At 41.0% G+C, this 26,765-nt stretch overlaps 3 protein-coding genes across 3 annotated transcripts; 1 reads left to right on the forward strand and 2 right to left on the reverse strand.

Annotated features, from left to right (window-relative positions):
- Nucleotides 1-581: 581 nt before the first annotated feature.
- dnaja (DnaJ heat shock protein family (Hsp40) member A) lies at nucleotides 582-4,528 on the reverse strand (the record flags this gene model as incomplete). Its single annotated transcript, XM_080736627.1, has 7 exons — nucleotides 582-815; nucleotides 1,161-1,261; nucleotides 1,518-1,748; nucleotides 1,851-2,078; nucleotides 2,644-2,748; nucleotides 3,232-3,406; nucleotides 4,397-4,528. The coding sequence occupies 7 exons, from the start codon at nucleotides 4,526-4,528 to the stop codon at nucleotides 582-584; spliced, it is 1,206 nt and encodes a 401-aa protein (XP_080592753.1).
- A 2,313-nt stretch (nucleotides 4,529-6,841) lies between these two features.
- On the forward strand, nucleotides 6,842-17,127 carry acsbg1 (acyl-CoA synthetase bubblegum family member 1; the record flags this gene model as incomplete). Its single annotated transcript, XM_080736947.1, has 14 exons — nucleotides 6,842-6,885; nucleotides 8,329-8,396; nucleotides 8,575-8,843; nucleotides 8,952-9,040; nucleotides 9,643-9,763; nucleotides 9,909-9,989; nucleotides 10,080-10,229; nucleotides 10,871-11,047; nucleotides 11,594-11,775; nucleotides 12,442-12,675; nucleotides 13,114-13,331; nucleotides 13,485-13,624; nucleotides 16,658-16,904; nucleotides 17,044-17,127. The coding sequence occupies 14 exons, from the start codon at nucleotides 6,842-6,844 to the stop codon at nucleotides 17,118-17,120; spliced, it is 2,097 nt and encodes a 698-aa protein (XP_080593073.1). The 3' UTR covers nucleotides 17,121-17,127.
- A 64-nt stretch (nucleotides 17,128-17,191) lies between these two features.
- Nucleotides 17,192-25,919, reverse strand: LOC308293747 (isocitrate dehydrogenase [NAD] subunit alpha, mitochondrial-like). Its single transcript, XM_080736364.1, has 11 exons — nucleotides 25,830-25,919; nucleotides 23,582-23,644; nucleotides 23,396-23,479; nucleotides 22,922-23,036; nucleotides 21,279-21,466; nucleotides 20,825-20,958; nucleotides 20,639-20,741; nucleotides 20,470-20,534; nucleotides 20,064-20,148; nucleotides 19,718-19,870; nucleotides 17,192-18,212 (listed from the first exon to the last, which is right to left on the reverse strand). The coding sequence occupies exons 1-11, from the start codon at nucleotides 25,854-25,856 to the stop codon at nucleotides 18,129-18,131; spliced, it is 1,101 nt and encodes a 366-aa protein (XP_080592490.1). The 5' UTR covers nucleotides 25,857-25,919; the 3' UTR covers nucleotides 17,192-18,128.
- Between the last annotated feature and the right edge of the window lie 846 nt (nucleotides 25,920-26,765).

Below are 26,765 nucleotides of genomic sequence, written 5' to 3' on the forward strand. Positions count from 1 at the left end.
TCAGCTAATTTGTGGCGTATAATCTTTTAGATGAAGAGGCTCTTAAGGCATACAGTAGTTCAAACCTTGACCTTCATGTTAACATGTACAGCAGGGTTTCCCAATAGGCGGCCCGCGGGCCGCTACTGTCAGGCCCCCACCAACCCCAGTAATAATGGTGATATAAGAGCAGCAACAACACTAGTATATCGTCGTTGTCAGGTGGAAACCTCGTATCTCCAAATTTGTACGTTCTTTCGCAAAGTAAAGCCCTGCTTCATCATTCAAGGTCGTCTCACAAAAGTAGTGAAAACAACAGATCTACAAGCACACAACGCCTCTCGCGGTGCGAGGCGTGTGCTTGTAGATCGGCTGTTTTCACTAGTTTAAATCGTTTTTAAAATGATAAATGCAAAACGAATGGTTTTGGACAAGATTTACACCCGACAACGACCACATCTGAACTGTCGCTGGAGTAGCAGGAACGGCACCGTCACCCCCTGCAATGCTGTGGCCCTCGGCTTGGTACCCTAGACATGATTCGGCCCTTGGGGAAAACTAATCGGGGAACCCTGATGTACAGTATTTCACATACACAACATTTACTGTGTCTGACATTGCACCCCACCCTGAGGGCCATCCTCGTCGTCTTCATAAACCTCCCTACTTTGGCTTTGGCTATAGCTTTGGCTATTCTGTTTTGACTGAGGACCCCCTTCGCTGAGATGAACTTCCTCCATGTCATCAGTTATCATCACATCATCCCTGGTAGGAAGCAGATTTTCCAGCTGGTACATTAGATGTTCTGGAAGCCAGTGACTCTCCGGGAATTCAACCTGGGGAGGCGTAATAAAATGAATAATTGACATGCATTTCAAACTTGTACATCATTGGGGGCCTGCAGAGCTGTGAATGAGCATTATACAACGGGTAGTTCCGACGAAGCAATCTGATCGGGGCCTGTCCCAGCACTATGTTAAGCGGCTTCGCTAGCAGAGTTCAGGGACATAGCTCAATCTGGCATTAAAAACAATCTATAGAATATAATTACAATGAAATTGAGCTGATATGTTTCTCTTTCAAGGGTAACTGTTGTATACTTCAGCGCTGCTTACGGAACGCTGACGTGCTGATAATCCCGGTAAAGCACGCCCTTTCGTGTAATATTGCTTGATTCTCACCTTGAACTGAATGAATAGCTGTCCCCTGGAACAAGGATCCTTGTAAATTGGCATGCCTTCATTCTGGACACATTTCGTGTCGTCGTGCTTCACAACTTCCCCTGTTAAAAGACGCCACAGTTTTGAGACACAGTCTATTAGACATTCAAGTATCGTAAATTGTTTTAACCCATTAGTTCCCAAACTTTTCAGGTTGAAACCCAAAAGAGCGATTAGACTGTTTGTTTTAAAATGCATGTACAATTATTCTTTTTTCAAATAATATTAAAAAGAATCTCCTAAATCTAAATCTAAAAGAAATGTGTATTTTTACTCTTGTTTGGGGACCAGTGGTTTAACCCCTGTACATTACACTACCTGGCAGTGAGCTGATGATCAGTGTTCTCTTGTCCAATGTGTAAATAGTCTTCTTAAAACCACAGAGAGCATCAACCAGCTTGATGTCCATTTTCATAATCAGATTATCATCCTGTCTCTGGTAAACGGGATGCTCCTTCTGATCCAGCACAATGATGACATCACCAGGCTCCAGGCCTGGTTCCTGGTCACCTTCTCCATGGAATGTAATTTTCTGACCATCTTTCATTCCTACATGACACAACACATGTCACAGCGTGTTAATCCCAAATTACGAGATTTCCATAATTTCAAGAAATTATGCTTTTATAATTGACATGTTAAGAGTAGTACCTTTGTCAATGTGAACCTCGAGAATCTTCTTCTTGCGTTCCACTTTGTGCCCAATACAGACCTTGCAGCGGTCCTTGGAGTTAAAATGCTCGCCCTCTCCCTGACAGTCAACGCACATGCTTTGCATTTGCTGAATCATGCCTGGCCCGATCTGTTGTACTTTGATTTGGACACCTCTTCCTTTACAACTCGAGCATTGTATCAGTGTACCTTTTTTACCACCATAACCTGTAAGAAATTGAGAAACATTGTGTTAGCCATCTTAAAACTACAATCCATAACATTTATGTCCTACCCGGTATTCAAACCTGGGTCGCCTGAATAAGACCACCTTTTTACTTCTGAGCTAAGAGGTAGTCCCTGCTTGGCCAAGGGAGATATTATGCTTTGAGCTCCAGGCAATGCCTCTTTACCCTGTGCATAACATCCCTTTTCCAGAAGTGGGAATAAACATTTCCTGTTCTAGCTTCATTTGATTGCTGAGCCAATCAAATGAAGCTATGGGGAAACCGACCTGGCACAGGAAATGTTTATTCCAAGTTCTGGAAAGGTCTCTTGTCAACCAGTAGTGTTCCTACCCGAACATCGGGTCTATATGTCTCAATAGAAGAGCAGGGAAACTGCCTCCAACAACCACTGAAGATGTGCTAGTTATTGTATCAACATGCTCTACCATACAAATTGGACAAACCAAAGTTTTATTCACAAAAAATGTTCTGGTTTGCAGGTTTAATAATGAATGTTTCCGTTGATAAAACACCAAGAGTAAAATTCGATTTGAACGATTACCCACCTTCGCACTTTTCACAAATGACGTTTTTCTGGAGCCCAAGTTTCCTGGTGGATCCGTTATAAATCTCCTCCAGGGTGACGGCAAGCTGATGAACTACGTTCTTACCTAAATGACAAGACATCATAGCGTTATTCCCCCAAGGCCTGTCAACCAGCACTCGCAGTATTCTCATAATATACTGTACATAATATCTATATCAGGGGTCTTCAACGTTTTCAGGCCAAGGACCCCTTAGTCGAGAGAGAGACGAAGTAGGGACCCCCTACAACGCATAGATACCATATAGTTTCACTCTGTACTTGGTCTGCTCTTTTTCCCCTCTACACCAAACCTCTGCCAAAAATAGCCGATCTACAAGCTCACAACGCCTCGCAGCGTGAGCTTGTAGATCTGCTATTTTTGGCTAAAGTTCTCAGAATATGGACACTAGGGTTCAAGTGGTTAATATAGAAAAGGAGGGGAAAAAAGCTTCTATCACACAAAGAGTTGGAGGACCCCCTGTAGTAACTCTGAGGTCCCCTTAGGGGTCTCGGACCCCCTGTTGAAGACCCCTGATCTATATAATATATAAAATGTGTTATTCCTCACCTCTTCGCTCCCTCTGCATTCTTCCACCACCTCCAAAGAACATGTTGAAAACGTCCATGGGGTTACCTCCTCCACCCATGCCACCATCCTTGATGGCTTGCTCTCCTCCTTGATCATACAAGTCCCTCTTCTTTGCATCTGACAGCACATCGTATGCTTGGGATATGAGCTTGAACTGTTGAAAGGGGGGACATTAATGTACTATGGTATACAGTATATACACCATGGTATACACCACACACACACACACACACACACACACACACACACACACACACACACACACACACACACACAGCTGTCATGCACAACTTGAGTGCATGACAAGTTCACCACAGTAAGTGGTATACTGACTCTTATGAAGATCAAAGGTAAGATTCAGTATGGCTGGATCTACAAAATAGGCATATCCTGTGATTTGTTAACCCAGTGTCTTTCACGTCAGTCTAATAATAAGCCCATGCTGTAATGTACATTTGGAACACGTACTAGTGGGCTCGAAGGTTCTGAAACATTCACAACATTATGTACAGTATGTCAATGGATAGTTTCACCATAAGGCAGTGGTTTTCAACCAGTGGTCCTTGTGGGGGTTCCAGGTGGTCCCCAGATAAATGACAGAGAGTTGGTAACCAAATGAACCCTTAGACCTTTAACTCTCGAGATTGTAAAATGAACCAAAACGGTTCCATTTGGTTTCATGTTAAATTATTGTTAAACATCATTACTTTAATTTACTTTATTAACACATTAGTTATTCATTTACACAAATAGAAAATGTAGGAGAATTGTTATCTCTCCTATGTCACCACATCAATACAGCATGGACTTATCAGATAACAAAATATTAGTATAAGTCTTGGGTCTGAGAGGCTGCATCTCATCAAATGAAATGATATGATATGATATGATATGATATGATATGATATGAAAAAGGTTGAAAACCACTGCCATAAGGGACTTCTCACTGTAAGGAGCTAACATTACTGTACTACTACTGCATGTGGACACAGGAGAGAGAGAGACTCATCAGAGTCGGATATCATTCTGGAAAGTTCCTGGCATTCTGTTGCTGTCAATTCAACGAGCCGAGCAGTTTAAAATAGAAAGACCCTCCCTCCAGATGCCCATACAGGGCTTCGGGTGAGATGTCCATAGTACGTACCCTTTCTCCTTCGTTGGGGTTCTTGTCTGGGTGATATTTCAATGCAAGTTTTCTATAAGCCTTTTTGATTTCTTCGGGCGAGGCTTTGGGACTGACACCCAAGGTGTCGTAATAGCCAGTCTCGTGAACCATGATGACAAAACCTGGATTAAAGTAAAGCAGAAATGGACCGTTATACGTTTGCCTCAAGCGCAATGTGCGGTATAGGCCTAGATTCACACAAAAATCGTCTTGATATGAAACCCTAATTACACCTTCTTGATAAGCTTAATATTACGGTAATAACATTAAATACCAGCATGTATTGTGTAATCACACATGTGCCGGCTCGCACATGTGATTAAAGAAAACAAAACGAACATGTTTACTTCAATGCTAACTATGAAAGGTTATTGAGTATGGAGTTGTTTCATGAAAATAAAGGAAACTTACTTTACAGCGAGTACTGCTATTCCCTGGATTGCGGTGCTTCTGTCGTTCTGTGGAAGATGGCAGGGTTGGCTTTAGTTATAGCGTCCAGATGCCATAGCTGGGAGGGGTGGATGGGGTCGGCCGGTCGCGCTGTGATTGGCTAGTTGGTGGTTGTCATGTCAACAGCTAACTAAACAACTCTGAATTTTGATTGATTGATTGATTGAAGAATTTATTAGAAGTTTGCAATAGAAAAAAGTACAGTTTCATGACAGTACAAATCACTGGTACAAGGTCAACTAAAAGGAGATCCTAGAAAGCCGAGGCTTATTTCCACAGGAACCACACTTTAAGTAGGCCTATCTCATATAACATTGAAAGACAGACGGATAGAACATAGTACTTTATCTAGGGTAATATCAGTTTCCAAAAGCATAACATCAAATACAAAGGCAGAAAAAAGAATAATAAAAAAGGGGGGGGGGGGGGGCATGGGGGCTTAGTCTATTTCCAAATCACGGGTAGCAGCTGTCTGAAGGTGACTTTTCATACCAATTTTGAAGGAGGCTAGGGATTTGCTCTCCTTTAGGGCTTGAGGAAGGGCGTTCCACATGTTGATGGTGTAGCAGGAGAACGAGTTAGAGCCTTTTTTGCAGGCCAACTAAACCTAAAAATGTTAAAGATATCACGCAGAAAATAATTGTCTGGTCCAAACAATCAAGCTACCTCAGTCATTGTAGTTACTGTCACAATATATATATTTTATATAATATCTATGCAACGTTGCAGCCGGTTGTGACTGCTGTCCACCATACAAATTTGGTCCCCCTCAGCGGTTGCCTAACAACCAACTAGCCAATTACAACGCGATGAGTGAAGACGAGCCAGAACTTTCGCGAATGGAACTTTCTGGTGCAGATCTGCTGTTAGTGTGTGAGGCTGTCTGGTGGTCATGATGATTGATTTACTGTGGCTGCACACTGATGGTACAGTCAAGATGCAGTAGTAGCTTACACGAATTGTAATTAAATTACTGTAATGAGTGTCACTGTCACACTTTATTTGAACATGCTTCACACATGTAATTAACGTTTAATTAATGATGAATTATTAAGATTATTATTCCGCACTTTCCCCCAACACATTTCCATGGAAAATAATGTATTTTAACAACATTAAAATGCTACACGATACAATACAATAAACATAGGCCCATGCTTGGGTACAATGCTCAATCTATCAGGGTATCACAATACATTTCTTTATTTATTGCAGTCCTGAAGACTTGACTAAAGCAGGCAGGATGGAATAGCAATGGATGTAGGCAGCATGCTGGCACATTATCAAATTAAATCAAAGCATATTCCACAGATGAAACCAATGCATTCAGAAATTTGACTCAGGAGCCACTTGGTGAATGGTAAATGGTGGATTTATATAGCGGCATTATTCCACTCTTCTCCACCTGAATACTTCCCCCTTAACTTGCTTCTTAAATTTGGCAAGCTCAAGTTGTTCTGTACACACCTACTAGTTTTCACATTGTGGAAGTTTATAAATAAAAACACCTAGAAAAAATACTTATAACAATGCAAGTACAAAAGCAAGTTAATAACATATAATATGTCAGTATATTATATAACCACAGTTGGTGAATGCCTCATAGGTCCTACAGTTTTAGCTGGATCCATGTAAACTGTTTAACTGTTTTGGGCCTCTTTGCATGGCATGTGATTAAAGAGAAAATCATAGTCCCACTGTTTTACATATGAAAAGACAAACTCATTTATATTCTGTACATGTTCTTGGGAGAGTGGACTGCTGGACTTGCATGTCTTTTCATGATCACATTCTCTGTCCCTCCCCAAGGGGCTCGATGCTGTTACAGGTGGTGCTTGTCCCATGAGAAAATAACTTTTCATTTTCTATCGCACCCTGATCCTACACAACTTCTTCTAGGAGAATTGAAATGCTCCAAACCATGAAGTGCAACTAGCTTTGAAGACACAGCAAGATCTATTCAAATAAAAAAACATGGATTTTCTTATTGAGGAGGATGTTGCTAACATTGTTATCAGGTAAGTGGTTTATATAGGCCTACTGAGGAGGCGGTCAGTCAACAAACTGATGCCGCTCTCTTTCAAAGCCTCTGGACAAATTACACATTTTATTGCAGATTATTTACACATTTTACAGATCATGTTCAGTAAGTGTGAGTGTACTGTATGAAGATTCTTGCTTAGAGAGGATTTTTTTGTTAAAGATAAAAGGAACCTATTTTTAGGATCGCTGGTATGTCTAAACAGCTGTATGAATACCACAGGCCATACAATTTGGTTTGTTGGGGGAAGTGTAATGTTATCTGAGGAGGATTCAGGCTATTCAAAGTGCGATTTAAGACAGCCTAAAGGTGTGGAAGACAACCCCATCGGGACCTTCCCAGTTCCCACCCATCTGTTGGTGAAACCAAATATATATTCGTCACTTGGCTGATGTGGGGGTTTGAGGAAAATGTTTGAATTTGTTTGGGATTTTGTGAATTTGGGAGGATACATTGGTTTTGAACTAAATTGAATCAAGGCCTCGATTAATGTGGATGTTTTTGAATAGAAAAGTGTGAACACATTGACATTGACACAAAAGATGGACTTGTTGAAAGATATAACTTCCTCCCAGGATATACCTATTTTAATGTTTTAAATTTAAACTGTTTGTGCCAAAGGCACACCAGTGGACAGAGATATAAAGGGAAATTTATATTTATGGGCCAATCTACAAGTTCACTGTTGACACAGTGTGAGCTTGTAGATCTGCTATTTTCACTATTTTGGGATTTTGTTAAGAAAATAAAATAAAAATAAATAAATGTTCTGCAGTAGCCTATATGTCCGAAACCGGGACAAAAGGGTTCAAATAGGTGTTAAAATCATTTTAGATTATAGAATTTGTCTTTTCATTGGGAAATTAGGTACTGATCTAGTGTAATCAATCCCTCGCAAACACAGCTGGTGTATGTGAGTGAAATGGGGGAGTCGAACAGCTGCAGCATGTGGTAAATGTGTGACAGCTGATGAAAAAGCAAACAGGTTTGTGACAGATCTGTCACAGAATATACAGAGAATAAATATAACATTGTTTGGATAGTTGAATTGAAAAATAATATCTATCTATCTATCTATCTATCTATCTACCTATCTATCTATCTATCTATCGACTAGTGGTAAATGAAAAGTCTTTCAGTGAACAACTCTGTCAAGCAAAGCGAGAGGGGTTTAGCTGTGCGGACACAGTCAAATCCTCAGTGTTCATTCATCCATTTGTACACTCTCAGAGTTCAATTACCACTCAGTATTTTACAGTGCACCTAAAGCCTGACATTGTGCTGGCCAAACAATTAGAATCATGTGCCCCAGTGTGAAGAGCAGCCTGGACCACCCAACCAACCATGGGACCACCGGCTGAATGTGAGGCAGCGGGGTGCGTATGAGCTCTCAGGAGCCTCTTTCTTTTCTGTGTTTCAGTCTCGTGTCCTCAGCTCAGGGGTCTATGGCTGACGGTGAGGAAGAGGACGAAGAGCAGGCGTCTGTTGGTGAGTCACATACAGAGCATGGGCCTGTTGAATAAGAGGACTGTGATGGTGGAGGATTCTTTGTCCAAAGGCCCTACTGTTACTGCCTAATATTGGTCAGCAGATGGAAATCCAATCCAGCTGATATTTTCAGTATTGGATTTGGACATGGATTTAAACTGTCTCTCTCTCTCTCTAGGGAAGAGGAGCATAGCAGAGGTGCTGTCCAGTGCATGTCTTGCTCCAGCCGACTCTCTCTGGACCTCTGAAGCCAGTGGTTCAGTCAGGCTGAGGATAGAAGAATCTTGTCCAGAAGAACCTGTCACAGTTCATCAGATGTTCAAAGCCTCTGTGGAAAAATATGGAAGCATGTATGCACTGGCCAGCAAGAGAAACAACAAATGGGAAAAAGTCACTTTCTTGGAGTACTATCAGCTCTGCCGGAAAGCAGCCAAGAGCTTTATAAAGGTATAGTTCCCAAACATAGTGTTACTGTTAATATAAATATTGACAATATGCTCACTGGAAATTAGGGATCAGTGTCTATAAAATAATTATTTATGGCAACGTGTGCAGCTTGGTTTAGAACGATTCCATGGAGTGGCCATACTAGGATTCAATTCAGCAGAATGGTTCTTCTCAGCGATTGGTGCCATTATTGCAGGGTGAGAAAAATAACCCTCTATAGCAAGGGTCTTCAACAGGGGGTCCGGGACCCTTAGGGGGTCCTCAGAGTTACTACAGGGGGTCCTCCAAATCGTTGTGTGATAGAAAGCTTTTTTCCTACTTTTTTATATTAAGCACTTGAACCCTATTGTCCATATTCTGAGAACTTTAGCCAAAGAGCAAAGAGGTTTGGTGTAGAGGGGAAAAAGAGCAGTACTAAGTACAGAGTGAAAGGTCAAGTTTATTAAGTATTGACTTAAGTGGTTAAATATCTGAAAACACAAATTGACATGAATCCAAAATACGCCGATGAACGTGCTGTCAAACGATTAAACTATATGGAATCTATGAGAAGGTTGTGGGGGTCCCTGCTTCATCTCTCTCTCAACCAAGGGGTCCTTTGGCCTGAAAACGTTGAAGACCCCTGCTCTATAGCAAGCAAGGCCTGGCTTACACACTGTATTGACTGACCCAACCAATGTTTGTGCACAAATATATACATTACTTCATCCCTCACATGCTCCTTAGGAAAGCATGGCACTTTGTAACTTTATTTATGTTCTTTCTCTACCTCAGTAATATTCCATATTCTTCCTTGCAGTGGGATAATGACAGGGATTTATGCCACCAACTCCCCAGAGGCTTGCTATTATGTAGCCAGTGACTCCAAAGCTAACATTATTGTGGTGGAAAACCAAAAGCAATTGGACAAGATATTGCAGGTATCGTTACTTCAGTGTATGCAAGACATGCAGGTCTTCATTTACAGTACAATCGGACACAATGGTGAATGCACTTTTATGCCTGTTTTATGCTTCAGTGTTGTATGATATGTCATACAACAAATACTTTACTCTTTTGCCACAGATACGTGACAGACTGCCACATTTGAAAGCCATAGTCCAGTACAGTGAACCTCTCCAGCAGAAGTTACCCAATCTGTATTCTGTAAGACATTCTGAAACATGTTATTACACCAACTGAAGTGGCTTTTGAATTCAGATGATGACACATAACTATGTTGGTGTTTTGGGACAGTGGGAGGAGTTCATGGATCTGGGCCTCGATGTTTCTGAGAAAGAAGTGGATGACATCATCAGCGGTCAGAGAGCCAATCAATGCTGTGCACTGATATACACATCTGGTACCACAGGCAAGCCAAAAGGAGTCATGCTCAGCCATGACAATGTAAGAATAGTGTGGTTACACACACATCAGAGGATTATTTCAATACAATATAGGCCAGGGTTCCCCAATAGGCGGCCCGCGGGCCATTTGCGGCCCGCGGGGGGCTACTGTCAGGCCCCCACCAACCCCAGTAATAATGATGGTATAAGAGCAGCAACAAAACTAGTATCGTCATTGTCGGGTGGAAAACCCGTATCTCAAAATGTGTAAGTTCTTTCGCAAGGTAAAGCTCTGCTTCATCAAACAAGGCCGTCGCACAAAAGTAGTGAAAACAGCAGATGTGTGCTTGTAGATCGGCTGTTTTCACTAGTTTAAGTCATTTTTAAAATGATAAATACGGTTTTGGACATACAAGATTTTCACCCGACAACAACGATATCTGAACTGGAGTAGCGGGAACGCCACCGTCGCCCCCCTGCAATGTTGTGGCCCTCGGCTTGGTACCCTAGACATAATTTGGCCCTTGGTGAAAACTAATTGGGGAACCCTGATATAGGCCATCATTGGCCATTATCAGGGTGTTTTACCTGTTTAAAGTTGTCAGACTGTGAACTGTATTATAGCTTACAAAAGACACATAATAAGCATAGCATGCATATTCAAGCGCCCACCCTGTCCATCCAACACTCTGATGCATTTAGATCACATGGACTGCCAATCATGCCAGCCGAGTTGGGGACATGCAGCCTGCTGACACTAAACAGGAGTCCTTGGTGAGCTACTTGCCTCTGAGTCACATTGCTGCTCAGATCTATGACCTGTGGACGGGCATCCAGAGGGGAGAGCTTGTATACTTTGCACAGCCAGATGCCCTAAAGGTAAGCACTAAGCATGCATGGTACATCATAATCATGTAATGAGTTTAGAATTGATTACTTCTGAAATGTGTGACAGCCCAAAGATGCAAAGAAGAATAGGTTTCACATAGGGATAAAATGTACTGACAAACCTATCTCACGCTCCAATCATGTATTTTGACTTTTTATTTATTTATCTCATTGTAATCTCATTGAGACCGGAAGTCATTATGGTGATAGTTGCAGTTTGTGCTCATAAACTAAAGTCTACTAAAGTCAGTATACAATCTTAAAAAAGATGCTCCTGTGTATAGAGTATTACTCAAAACATCTAATCAAGAACATCAATTAAAACTGTTATTTTAAATTAAAATAAAATAAGGCAAGAGAGAACGTCAATTGCAATTACAGTGTTAATGTATCCATTTGCAACTGTGAGAGTGCACAAAATAATGTTGGATACATTTCTTGTACTTTTAAATGAACGCAGATGATATTATGGTGTAGTGTGTAGACTATTACTTTCCACGTCTATTAGAGTTAAGTGAAGATACCCTCTTTCTTTAGGGAAGTTTGATAACTACATTGAAAGAAGTCCAGCCTTCATCTCACATGGGTGTCCCACGGGTGTGGGAGAAGATGATGGAGAAGATAAAGGAAGGAATTAGTCAGTGTGGATATGTGAGAAAGAAAATGGTAACATGGGCCATGTCTGTCAGCCTGGAAACAAATAAAAAGTGCACTCAAAAGTAAGTACTGATGGAGTTTAACCACCTGGTACATCATACAACGAAAATAGCTGAGCTACAAGCTCACAACTTATTGCATTGTGACTGTGAGCTTGTAGATTTTCAACTTTTGCAGTGCAACGCGTGTCTAAATAAAACCACCATTTACCAATTATTTAACGTGCCCAAAATAGGGATGGCAGGATTAAGTTAAGTTGTTATTCGTCAGCAGGCATAAAGGCAGTGTTGTATATATCCTGACAAACATTTACTTGTTTTTAAGCGGTGCTAACCGCTCTTACGTCTGGCTTTGTGTGTATGTACTGTATGAGTGTCTGTATGAGCACAGCACTCCATGTATGGAGATAACTGCAGTCAGTATTCGTATGGGTGTCCGTATGAGGACGGAACTCCATGTATGGAGATAACTAACGTCACGGACAGAACGGCCCATACAAGGAGAAAATATACGTGTCGTGTTTGATACCATGCGAAGTGAGCACCGATCACTTCACACAGGCTGTATAAAAACTCTGCCTCTGAGTAGCTAAATTACTAGAAATACATTCTAAATCATCCAAGAGTTGAAGGTTCAGGACCCACACTCATACTTGAGAGACATACATTTGATTTAGTCCTATACATTCAAGGTACCGTACAACATTCTATTTTTTTCTTTCCTTTTAGAAATGATGAGAAGCCATTTCTCTTTGCCTTGGCAAACAGCTTCATACTTGAAAAGCTTCGTGCTGAGCTGGGCTTCTCTTGCTGTCAGAAATTCTTCTCTGGAGCGGCACCAATTGGTACTGAAACCATGCAGTTCTTCCTAGGCCTCAACATCCGATTGTATGAGGCCTATGGCATGAGTGAGAGCACGGGACCACACTTTATGTCTGGTCCCAAAGCTTATAAACTACCAAGGTAAGCCTAAATCAGACAAAGATCACACTACTACTATTCATTTTGAATTATGGCTTTCATAACCTCTTCACCAAACACAGGCCAACTGCCAAACGGCTGGAGATATACAGATCCATCACCCAGTCTGCATACCCCTAAAACTGACCAGCTTCTCAATCCCCCCAAAGCACTGCTGAACCACTCTGAATTTCTTGCACAATTTAACTATTAGTCACTTTCAATGTCACTGACTCACTGACTTTGGAGGATATTAAAGGTTGATATGTTTGTTTTGTAAATTGTTATTGTCGTATGATCTTCTACATTTCATGTCACACCGTAACCATAACCAATTCCTGTAATATGTCCTACATAATTATGGCAATCTTTACCCTGTTTACACTCTGACCACAAGTAAAGTGTTTCTGTTTACTCAGTAAAGGTTACTTTCTCCGACAGCTGTGGCAAGGTGGTCCCTGGTTGCCGGTACAAGCTAGCAGACATAGACTCTGCGGGGATAGGAGAAATTTGCTTTTGGGGACGTAATGTTTTCATGGGTTTCCTAAATATGGAGGACAAGACCAGAGAGGCTTTGGATGAAGATGGATGGCTACGTTCTGGAGACTTGGGGAAAATAGACGAGGAAGGGTTCTTGTACATCACAGGGCGGATAAAAGGTAGGACAGTCACGCAAATTGCTGAGTTTGCCATTTACATTTACAGTACATGGTGTTCTGGTCAGATAGAAGTGGGTCACTGTAGTGTACACTTTGTTATTGTGCTCTGCATCACAAACAGCAAAGATGTCATGGTGACCTTTCTCTATTCAGAGCTCATCATCACAGCAGGAGGAGAGAATATCCCACCTGTTCCCATAGAAGAGGCTGTGAAGAAGGAGCTGCCTATCGTCAGCAATGCCATGCTGATAGGGGACAAGAAGAAGTTCTTGTCAATTCTTTTAACCTTAAAGGTAATGCACATCAATAGCTGTGAATATGATCATGTCATACCAAGGGCCAAGTGTCATACCACTGTAACAGGTTCTGATTAGAGAAATATGGATTGACATTATTTTGGGGGAAAAGCTTTTTACCATTTTCAACCATATCCTCATATATGCCACTAATGCTCTTTGTAACATGGCACCATTTCCGTCTACTCTCTCTGTGCTTATGGACAGTTCAGAAACCTGCCTACAAATGATATCATCGATGGGATTCCAAGCTAATAGAAACTACAGATTATCTCTTACTGGGAAGAGAGCACACTGTAAATAGAAACCATTGCTCTTGCATTAAAATAAAGTAAATGTTGTTTTAAATTACCAAAACTGCCTACTGATGATGTAGGTGGGTTTCTGAACTGTCCACAGCACACCTTTGAGACACAGATCGAGTAGACAGAAATGGTGTAATCTTATAATGAACAGAAACAATTATCAACAATTAAGTTGAAATGGGTGAAGTGGTCTTTTTTTTAATGTTTTTTATCCCACGATTTTTTGCAACCCATTTTTCTCACCCGGTGACTACCTAACCTGTAGTCCTGGTTTCCACTCTCCCCCTGCCGCGCCAGTGGACATTGGGGAGCACCCGGCTGGCTAGGGGTAGTATAGAAACCAGGACTACTGCATGTTTTTGTGTGAGGGCCTATGCCCAAGGAGACATGGGGAGAACATGCAAACTCACCACAGAGAGGCCCCATCGCCAACAAAGTGGTCTTTTAACAGAAATACTAACCAAAGCTTAAGTAAGATAAAATGAGGTAGGCAACTACTAAAAGGTCTGGTTGAATGAAATGCACAAGGAGTCTTAAGGCCACATTCTCATAATATAATTCGGTTTAGTCGTGCGAATGGGAGGGGTGAAGTTGCCACATTCTTGCATATTTAATTGATACGTTTGCGCTCACACACATTGTCATCCGAAACAAGGAATTGCTGAGTCCACGTCTGTCCACGGGACATGTATCCAAGCTCCTCCATCTCCCTGTGTTTAATAATTATTCAAGTTCAACTCACAATGTAACCGTAGGAGTGGACCCCCGCAAATATTTATCTGCGGTCGACGGTCGTAAACGGGCGATCAAAAAATAAAACCATGCGGCGGCAGGAGGGACTCGCAAAATCTACCAGCAATAAACCAGACAGCAAATAGGCCTACTTTAGCAAGATATGAATATCTACGAAGAGGACAACGTCAACGTCTCTCTCTCTCTCTCTCTCTCTCTCTCTCTCTCTCTCTCACTCACTCTCTCTCTCTCTGCCCCTCGTCTTGCCCTCCGCTGGCTCCTTCTCTGCGCTCCGCGGCGCGCGTAAAGCGTCTCCATTTGGACACCATGATTGCACAGAGAGCAAGAGAGAGAGAGCGCGCGCGCGCGAGCGAGGGCGAGAGACCCACACATCGGCCTATATTATATTATATGATATACAAGTGACTCCAGTGGCACTTTCCTTTCATCTAACTGTGAGCAACTCCTCACAAATAATACACTATGTGCGATCGAGAGCAACTCCTCACAAATAATACACTATGTGCGATCGAGGGAGCGGTGATCAGAAATGAAATCAATGAGGGGAGGAGGCGGCCAGAATGGTCAGAAATCTAATGAGAGCAGACGGTCTGGATGGGGATTTACCTTTCATAAATAACTATGGATTTAACCCGCACATGACTCTATATTGCCTGTATTTGAGACGGATGGATTCACACCAACAGTGAAGCGTTTGCTGTAGCGAATCGAAACCACAGTTTTTTTGTGGATTTGCATTTGTTTCTTTGATTCGAAAAAGAATAGGCCTACGGATGCATCTTCATACATGCCCAAGCGTTGTGTATTTTCCGACAATACGTTAGAGGATTCGTTTTAATCGCAATAAAACGTGCCTGTGTGAATGCCGCCTTAAACAGTCTGTCGATCCTTTTCAGAATATTTGTATTGATGTGGTGTGGCCTGATCTCATTGTTCGCTTGTTCTCGCAATGCAAGAACAAGCCTTTTGAGACACATAATAAAGGCTCTGTCTCATTTGGAAGGATGCAGGCTATTACCGGATGTTCCTTATTACCGGCATGCAAACAGCCCCATAGTGAAAAAGGTGACAAGCCTAGACGACCCCCCCCCCCCCCCCCCAAAAAAACACATTTTCTCATACACAATTCAAATAAGTCGCCCATTTGGATTCAAAAACGGCTATTTTCACCTTAAAAGCTACAAGTTTGCATGTCTGTTATTAGGTTCCACGTTTGTCAAAAGATTACATGAATTGAGACAACTTACATCATGTGCAGTAACATACATTTTTATGCAGCTTTTGTTTTATCTGTAGTTTTGTTTTATTAAAAAAAACGAACCTGAGGTTGAGGAAGTTAAAATAAAAAATATAATTAGATATAGGAGTATCCAGCCCCTTTACTGTATGCCAAAGACCCACTTTTCCACCAATGCAAGGAAACTAACTAGGACGTATAAGTATGCTTCCTACTGTAATAAGATGTTCCTAAGCATCCATTGTGTCTAACAATACTACCTACCTAGGAAACATTCTCGCAAATTAATGAGACATTCAGCCCATTGATTTTGTGTTCCTATCAAATTGATTAGAGGTGGCCATCCCCTGGGTCCCCATTTGTTGCCAACAAACTCCTACCCCCACTTGCTGTGCCATAACCATATCATGTATATCATAATAACCTTTTTGTTTACAGTTGTAGTAAGCCTATTACAGGAAGGAGAACCATTTTACTAGTTTGTACACTAGTTGTAAAACCATTTTTCTTTTAATTGGTTTCCAGGCTCCAATCATCGGCTCTGAGCTCTCATGTGTTCACTGCTTATTTTACTTTAATGAGGGCCCATGTGAAGTGATGTAAAAGTCAATAACTGAAACTAAGATTTGTAAATAAATGTAAAAAATGATAAAATGAATAATAACCGCCATATTCACTCAACACTAATTATGAATTAAATGAGCAATAACTAAGGTTTGTGTGATTGAACTCTAGTGCTGCAGCAGTGAGGAAAGCATGGAGCCACAAGAGGAGCTGAGTGTGGAGGCTGTAGAGTACTGCCAGCAGCTGGGGAGCCAGGCAACCACCGTGTCAGACATCATTGGAGGCAAAGACAAGGAAGTGTACCAGGCCATTCAGGAGGGAATCAACAGAGTCAACAATGCAGCCACCTCCAATGCCCAGCGCATACAGAAATGGATCATTCTGAGGAGGGACTTTTCAGTTTCAGGAGGAGAGCTAGGTAAAGTCAAGGCCACACTGATTCCTAAACTAATTAGTGAATGTTAATGGCATTTTCCGCTTACAGCATTCAAAGGCATGTCATTTTCTGGTCAGGATTATCATTTTATTTATTATATTCATTTATTTCCAACCTCTAGGTCCCACAATGAAGCTGCGTCGGCCTGTTATCTTGGAGATGTACCACAATGAAATACAGAAGGTGTACATAGATTAATAGTTATGTATTGCATGTTGCCAATGTTGCTATCAAAGTCACAAGTCATATGATCCCTTTTATGGGGACCTCTGTTGTTTATGACATTTCATTGTATTTAAAAGGCAGAAGAGAGAATAATTCCATTTTATTTCAGAGCAAACTATGGCAGTATTCTAGTGATAATAATAGTTGATAATACATCTTCAGAGTGGGGTTGTGCAGTGCCACAGGCTGATAAAAATATAAAGCTGAGCATAGTGAGCTTTATTTATTAATTACTGCCTTAAAATAATTTCAATTATTTATCTATTTTATGCTACGATATTAGTTGTAATAATATTTGTATAGGGATAATGCCAATTTCAGTATTTTGTTTCTACTTGTGTTCTGACAATATTTCTACACAAAAAGCTTTACATGCGTAACTCAGTGATTGGAGTCATATTGAAGCACTGTGTTCGAAGGAGCATGTGATATGTAATAGTTGCTGCCACAGCAATACATGATTTGAGCACTTACAGTACTGAGGTTACAGTCTTATGTATAACATTATCCACTACCAGTAACAAATGAAATGTGCCTAACAACTGGTACACCAGGTTGAAATAATTAACAGCAATTAAACACAAAGTTTATGCCAGGCCCCATTTTTATACTCAGACAGTGATCACACCAGCAGTCAACATCAGCCAATAAATAAATAATATATCAGATTGAGCAGTTAGAATGTACAGTGGAAATGGTCAAAAGATTTTAAGACAGTGCTTGTGTTTGCAGCATTAAAAATAAACATTCAGAAACACAAACTCTTGACTCTTGTTTATAGGGCCCAATTTGGAGGAAACAGTCACACTGGCGTGACGTGCAGTTAACCGCCGAAACTGCCTGTGGAATGCATGCCTCACGCCAGTACACCTGTCCTAAAATAGGACCCATAGAGGTAAATATACTATTTAGTAACAAGTACTGTATGTGGCAGTACAGAGAAAGAGCCAGAGATGACAGTCGTCCCCTTTTAGTATCTCTTTACTCTGCGTCTTTCACCTTCTCACATATGGCTGCTGTGAATTCTGAGCATTTCGATTTTCCTCCAAGGTCTCCTGTCAGAACCTGAAACAGATAACAAAAGCACATACAGTAAGGCTCCAATTTGACATGGGTATAGGTTTGTGTTTACCTGACTTTCGCCAGATGGTGGCAGCATTGCTTATGCATTGCTTTACCATCTGGGTTCACTTGCGGAGGAGGGGTTCCCTTCGGAATGTCCCTGGCCGGACCAATCAGCGGCAGCTATGGGCGGGCTCTGAGCGGCTCTGAGCCAATAGAGTCTGATTGCAGACCACGTGGAAACCCAGGAGGCGGATTCTGGGTGCAACGTCATGCAGACAGGCCAATATGAGTCGTTGGAGTTGGCACGGCCATATCCAATCACCTGCTTTAGAATTTTAAAAAATGGCCCGCCCCTTACATCGGTTGTGCTGGACCGAGTCCAGATGGTAGAAGCAGAGCGTTATGCAGGCATACGCAATGCTGCAAACCATCTGGCGAAAGTCAGGTTAGGTTTGTGTAGGTTTGTGTTGTTTCGTTACTTTTCCATGATACAGTATAACTCCACATATTGATGAGATATCTTCAAGAGTTGCTCCTTTGTTGAGAAAGTGATATCCCAAAATAGCTTATTTTTTTAACCAACCATTCTGTTATTCAGGGTGGCCATTTTATTTCATAATTACCGTCTAATTTTGGATATTATAATTAATAATAGTAATTTCTATAGTTTTCAACGTTCTTCTCACTGTGAGTGCATTGAATTAAATTGCACAGTGAAAGCGGTCTCAAAGTCTCAACTCTTTTAACTCATTAATCCTAGCATTTTGTTTTAAAATACAAAATATGGTCATGAGTTGTTGTTATTAACAAACAAAAAAATAGCATAATCTTGAAAATGTATGTTGCAAAACCTGACAGCATTTACTATTTGAAAGTCCTGATCCTGATTCACAGATCCAGTCTGGATCTTCTTACTAATTCAAATTGTAAAAAACAGTTGACATTTTTATTTTAAACAAAATAAGAAAATACTGTGGTTTTGTAATGTTACATCCATTGTGCTTTGTTCGATTTTATGTGAAAAAAAGAGTGACTTTGAGACCTGTCTCATTGTGCCATGTGCAATGTAAGACAATGAGAAGAACATTGGTGTGAGCTACCAAGTAGGTCAGATTGACTTATTGTCAGTATCGTCCAAGAACAAGGGTGTCCATGTCCTTTTTAATGCGCTAGACCCCTGATCCCTTCTTATAAACATGGGACTACTCCTACTACTTCTACGCAGCTGCTCCCTGCTGTGGAACTCACTCCCACACCATCTAAGAGCTCCACAGTCTGTCCAGGCGTTTAAGAGAGGACTAAGGACTTTCCTTTTTAACAAAGCATGTCACCAGACTTTGGAGTTATATCATGGCAAGGCACACACAACAAACCTCTACGAATGAGTAATTCTACTGTAAATTAACAATCTTTACTGGACTGGGAGGTCCTCACATGATCAAATCACCACAGCATAATTTTAACATAACTAGTAGGAAAGGAAATAGTAAAGGCACCTAGTGTACCTTTTTTTCTCGGATTGTATCAAAGCAGGCGGCTTGGATCTTCTTGCCGTAGCTGTGCAGGCCCATGTGATTCAGCATCATGACTGCACTGAGGAGCAAAGCGGTGGGGTTGGCCATGTCTTTTCCTGCGATATCTGGTGCGGTTCCATGAACCTGACAACAGTAAAAACATCATGTTCAGTCATCAGGGTTAATGTTTCACTATGACCCTTGCAATGAAATTATGGTCTCAGGCAATCTTATGATGTGTGACTTGTACTTTGACAATCTGCTATATAAACATAGCACTATTTGACAGAACGATGCAGTCATGGTGCTGGAGAAAAGAATACGCTATTTTACTCACCGACTCAAAAATGGCAACACCGTTAGCGCCAATGTTTCCACTGGGAGTCACTCCGAGACCTCCAATCAGCCCAGCACAAAGATCGCTGAAAGGGTACATAGAGTTGAGTATAAATATCATGTCTTATATTCACCATTCTATACACTGACTAGACACGTGAGCTTTATATTAGTTACATTTGATTACGTACAGATTTTAACTACTGTATGACTATGTAACGCCCAGGATTCGAACCCAGGTCTCCCGCATGGAAGTCCAATATCTTGACCACTAGAGCGAAGGGATATCCCTATGGACCAAGGGAGATACTAGCCTTCTGAGGTCATCAGGCTGAGGCAGTGTCGTGAGTCACTCTGCTACAGCTATAAACTAAGAACTATTCCAAGCTATTAGGAAAACAAATTACCTCAGGATGTCACCATATAAATTGGGCATCACAAGTACATCGAACTGTGTGGGGTCCTGTACCATCTGTGTTAAAAAAAAAAGATTACAAAGATCTGTTGTAACTGCAAGAATTATAGGTATAATAATATAATAATATAAGTATATAATATAAAGTTCAGGATACTTACATTAAGACACACAGTATCCAAGTACATCTCATTGAATTTCACATCTTTGTATAGTTCAGCTGCCTCTCTGCACTTCCGTAGGAAAAGCCCATCTGATAGTCGCCTGTATAGGAGTCATCAATGGAAAATAAATCCTTCGAATCCAACGTTAACATGATGAGCTGCCGAGTGCTGAACACAACTTACATGATGTTGGCCTTATGGACAGCGGTGACACTGGTTCTCTGGTTATTTCTGGCATATTCAAAAGCATACTCAGCAATGCGTCTGCTGGCATCTTCTGTGATGAGTTTAATACTCTGTACAACTCCATCAACAATCTGAGAAAAACACAGAAATCAGAGAACGTTTGAGAATGTTTTTTCTTGCATATGCCAACAAATCACAAGCAGCAGCAGCAGCTCTGTGTACCATTTTCACTTAGCAACTTCAATCCTATCATCCCTATTCTGGGGCTAACATTCGGTGAAGATAGCCGATCTAAAAGCTGGCAAATTGTCGCAACGCAAACTGTAAAAATAACATGTATAAATTTGCCTTTAGACGGTTTATATGAAGAGAAGGCGTTATACATATATGTTAACTGAGAAAAGAAGTAATGGAGTTGTGGAAACTATACACACACGGCCATGGTTCTCACCGTATGTTCAATACCACTGTATTCTCCCTCTGTGTTCTCTCGGATGGTGACCAGGTTGACATCAGTGTAGGGCGTCTTGTAGCCCTCGATGGACACACAGGGGCGGACATTGGCATAGAGGTCAAAGGTCTTTCTGAGCAGTAGATTCATAGAGGGATGGCCAGCAGCGATTGGTGTCTTTAAAGGGCCTGTAGATTTTAAAATATAATTACAAAGCACAATTTAGGCCTTTAGCAGATGCTCTTACCCAGAGCGGGTACTTCTTTTAGGCCTCTTTAACCCATTTAGGCCTAGAATTATTGAATGCTTTAACCAGTGAAAAATAGCAGATATACAAGCTCGCAAGCTTGTAGATCTGCTATTTTTGAAAAAGTTGTTAAAGTGTGTGCAAATCTTTGAATATATGTATTTTCAAAGCGAACGTTTACTTTGCAACTCAAATTTTGCTTCTGGGGGGGTCCCTGGAACTAAATATTTTGAGATGGGGGTCCGTGGCCAAATAAATATCAGTTTGGGGGTCCTTCACATGAAAAGGTTTGAGAACCACTGACATAGTGGTCTCTCAAGAACAGACGAACTGAGCTCCATTTAAGTGGGACCTTTTCTTTGACGATGGCGAGCCAGATTGCTGACATAGAAACATAGGTTTTTCAAAAAACCTTAGAAGGATTCAAAAGACACTTATAGAATCGGGTCAAAATTCAAATTTTCACGATTTAAAAAAAATAGCAGATCTACAAGCTTGCAGCGCGGCACTCGGTGCCGCGCTGTGAGCTTGTATATCTGCTATTTTTCAATAGTTAAAGCATAAAATAATGAAACACAAAATGTGTACCCGTTCTAAATGGGTTAACATAAAACAATCTGACAATAAAACCTTTCCCAAAACGACTGAACATGTATTAAAAACTACACCAGCTTAACATAAAATGTGTTTTCACACATATTATTTTTCTCTCCCGCGTGTCCCTTTTAGGGCTGCGACCGAGTAAGTAAGCAAGCCTTGTAGATTCATGAGGCCCATAGGGCAAGCGCCCATCTCCTGTTTCCGGAACGTGAGGCAGCTTGATGTACAAAGCCCCCAGGACATGACGCTAGTACTTCACCCCCAATCCAACCCTTGATGCCGAGTGCTAGGCAGGGAGGCATTGGGTTCCATATTTAGAGTCTTTGGTATGATCTTTGGAATGGGAGGTTAAACACCCACATCCTAATCTCAGGGCGGTCACTATAACTGCAAGGCCACTGAGCTGGTGCTCTGTACTTATATACAGTACATCATTTTTATATGAATGAAAATAGCTGACCTAAAAGCTTGCAACGCATTGCAGTGCGATGTGCTGTGCACTTGTAGATCTGCTATATTCATAATTGTTGAACATTTTTGCTGTCAATGTACATAGGTTGGCTACTTTCGCTAGTTTTGAATATTTTTGCCTACAGTACATGCCCAAAATAGTGGTTATCCTATCCATTGTTTGAATAATTATAAAACAGACAGACTTTTAATAGTGAATCCATCTTTTGTGAGGACAAAATCTATCTCTTCACATAAAACTTAACCTTCTGCCCTACAGAAGGTTATGGAGCCCCTTACAGTAAACGCTTAAGTGGGTACAGTAAGGGTGTATATACTGGGATACCTTTGAGTCCAATTTTGGTCCTGTCCATGGATTCCTTGGCATCAGGTGGAATCATCCACTTGCCACCAGGCCCCTGGATGGCTGTAACATTCCTCTCCTCCCATTGGATAGGAGCCTGAATCACAGGAACATGATAATCATGTGTTGTGTACATTCATGCTCCCCCCAATGGGATGAAAAATTGTTGATACTACTGTAACATCAGGCCAAACTTTACAGTGAGAAATGTGGAGAGAATTTTAGACATTGGTGGAGGTCTTCATTCTATTGAGTGCATTCTTGTTTTCATAAATGTATCTGAAAATATTGTTGTCCAGTAACTACTAGAGGGTTGTCTACTATACCTATAGTATCTACAGGCCAAATATTATGCTTCTGTTTTACAACAGGTGGTCTGACAATAGTTTTTTGTTATGTATATACCGGTAACCAAATATTTGGAGTTCATGAGTGTCACATTTTCCCAGTGCGTACTTTTGCTGCTTCAAATATCTTCACAACTGCAGCAGAGATCTCTGGACCGATTCCATCCCCTGGGATTAAAGTGACCGTCTGCATCTGTGGAAAAACAACCACAGCATCCAATGTTGTTACATCTTGTGTACATAATGGTAACATTCTTTTTTTTTTACTCTTCTATAAAAAAAATGTCATACATACCCCACGGATGGACGTCCTGGGTCTGGCAGTCTCTGTCTTCAGAGCTCCAACTACCCGCGACACCTGAAAGTGAAAAAAGGAAACGAGTCTTAGAACAGGCCAATTTAAACCGCCATGGATATACTGGTTAACCTTATTCACATTTTCATTGGTCAGAGGGCTTGTTGGCTCAGTTTCATACATACACAAAGAAAACAATAACATGGACTGGTCGAAGCAATGGATCAATTACTCAATGGTTGCCTAGCTAGGTCTGGACAACATCCCTGCATGATGTCTTAATCTGCTAATTCCTCCAGTGTATCAGCAGACTTACACTTTAGGGGAGGGCAAAGCATAAGGAATGTTGTCCCACCATGAAACAGCAGTTTAATGTAGAAAATCTGGCCATTTCTTTCAACCAAATGTAGAAAATCTGTCCATTTCTTTCAACCATATCTTTTCAACCATATCCAACCATTTTCTATTTCTATCTTCTCTATGGAGCAATAATGACACTTTTCAAAACACAAGGCGATACAGCAGCATGAAGATGCATTATAACAAAAGCAGTGAACATGCACAAAACAGAATGAGCCAAGGATTTATTTATTTTTTCAAGTTTTTCTGGACATAGATCTCTAATCCAACCACATTCAAGACAAAACCAATCCTTGTTCACTCTGTAATGTATAACACAACCAACAAAGGGAATACAATATATTGTGCCACTTGGGTCCAAGAGAGAAAAGACCACAGAAAAGCATGTAAATATATTGTAAAGCATAACACAGAACAAAATCTATATGAAGTGCTGGGGATGAATGAAGGAGCTGATCTGTAAAGGACATTGAGAAGGCAGAGCAGGATTAAGCCATCTCTGTTAATGTCAACGTCTCTTAAGAGTTAGTAATATGCCTGATGCCACCTTCACTGTGTGTGTAAGGTTGTCTGCCAGGCTGCAAGCAGGTATTTAGACTCAACACTGACATTTCTCTCTTGTCCTTTAAGGATGCCATGTAGCGATGCAACTATCAATTATTGTCTTTGTGAAAATTCTATCGATGACATTTCGATTATGGTAAATTGAATAATCGAGAAGCCCTGCCCTATTTTATATTTTGTTGCAGAAGTGTAGTGGAAAATTTGTGAAAATAGCAGATTTTCAAAATCACAATTGCTTGCATTGTGAAACATTGTTGGTAGATCTGCAATATTCATACTTGTCATTTTTTACATTTCTTTTACATTCAAATTTAAATGACATTGCCAAAATAGTGTTATTAATCAATTATTTTATTAAATGATCAATTATCGATATGTATTAACAGTTGCATCCCTAATATCATGTGGCCTCGTTTCCAAACAGGGCACAGGGCTAGTGCCAAACATTTCCCCACATAGACACGGGTCATGGCAGGGTTGGTTAGTTGGCAAAATGGAGAAGCATCTTATCTAGTCGTTGGCCCATAACAGAAGCATGTAAGGTCACCTTGAGGTAAACAAGTATAACCATGAAGCTCATCTGAACAGAACTGAAGTTATTGCAGTAATTGCACTTGTGGGAGGAGTTTGCCAATAAAGCCTAAGAAGAAATCAAAATGTCCATTCCAGATCTGCCTTAAAATGCTACAGAGGGGTTCTTCTAGCTATGTCTCTCTTAGCCAAGAAATAAGTTAGATAACCAATCATGATGCTTACTTCCTCTGACTTGATTTTATTCTTGTCATTGATCGATAAACCCCACTTTCTCAGTAGATTAAGAATCTGCAGATTAGAGGAGTGTTTAAAAAGACATTATTTTGTTCATAATAACCATAATCAGTGGCACAGCTAGCGTTAACTCTTCGGTTAACGTTAGCAGCCACACGTATGACATTGAAGCCAATTAGACCAATAGATTAGCTACGCAGCGAAGAATGAAATTAAATCAGGGACCAGCTTCATCACTGACTGGGCGCGTAAAAGTAAAGTAACAAAACGTTAGTTTCACGGCTCTCGTGTCGTGTGTTACTGTCAGGTATCGATCCCGGTGGTTAAATGTTAGCTTGATGGCTAACTAGCAAGAGTCAAGTTGCTATGGCTACAGGAAGCAGGCAGATAAGTAAGCTAGCAGTGAAGTGTAGTGTGGAGGACATTCAGAGGCCTTTGGCGTGTGGTGTCCTTCTTCACATTATCCTTATAGCTGCCTGCTGCTGTACACCACAACTCTGCTAGGTTGGTTATTATTATTATTGTTGTTGTTGTTATTGTTATGTCCATCACTTACCGTTGTCCTCCATGCTGTTCCTGCCATCCTTAAGTTATAAAGGTGGCAACTGGCAACACGAGCCCTGTCTGGCAACTGACAGACACGATACACTGCAGTACCTGATGCCAACGTGCGCTGCACTTCTACCAGGCTGCCACAAGAGGGCAGGCGAGATGAGGCACGGAAATACACCAGACAGCTGTTTAGGGCGTTGGTACCTGGGTGTGACCACCAGTGGTGGGAAAAGTACTCAAGTGTTTTACTTAACTGTAAAAGTATCAATACTTTTACTGGGGTGTGACTGTCTACAAGGCACTTTACTTTACTTGTAGTAGGGGGACAGACTAAAAACAAAAGAACATCATAATGACTGAATTCATGGCTGGAATTACACATTTGCTGGCACTGCTCACTAAAGTAATGGTCACAACAAAAGGAAATGGTCACAACTCACAACTTCTCATGCAGGCACACACTTATTAATTGCATTATTCCTTCTCACTCTCACTCCTTTGTAAGACAACACATATGTTTTTGATTGATTGGTTGATTGATTAGTAGGCTACAGATTAATAATTCGAAATCTTATTTATACTCTTTTTAGCAGGGAGACTAATTAAGACATTATTAGCCCATTTCTCCTTCACAGTCCAGAGTCCAGACACAACACAATTAGTTAAATAGGCGCCACCACGTATTGTAGAATACAGTTTGGCCTTGGCTTTATCAGCTCAGTAGGTCTACTGCTACTGGATATTTATTCAAGCACCAATCTGGGAACCCATCGTCAAAGAAGAAAGGGCGACACCTATCGGCGTAGCGTTCTCTGAGGCTGTTCTTGAGAGACTATTCAAGCACTGACTGCACCTTATTTACACCTCTATGAGAACGCATGACCAGGCCTAGAAAGTAAGATATATACAATATATGTACTGTCTACATTTTCATTTAGCT

This window comes from Nannobrachium achirus (assembly GCF_963921795.1).
Source record: "Nannobrachium achirus genome assembly, chromosome: 11".
Classification (NCBI taxonomy): Eukaryota; Metazoa; Chordata; class Actinopteri; order Myctophiformes; family Myctophidae; genus Nannobrachium; species Nannobrachium achirus.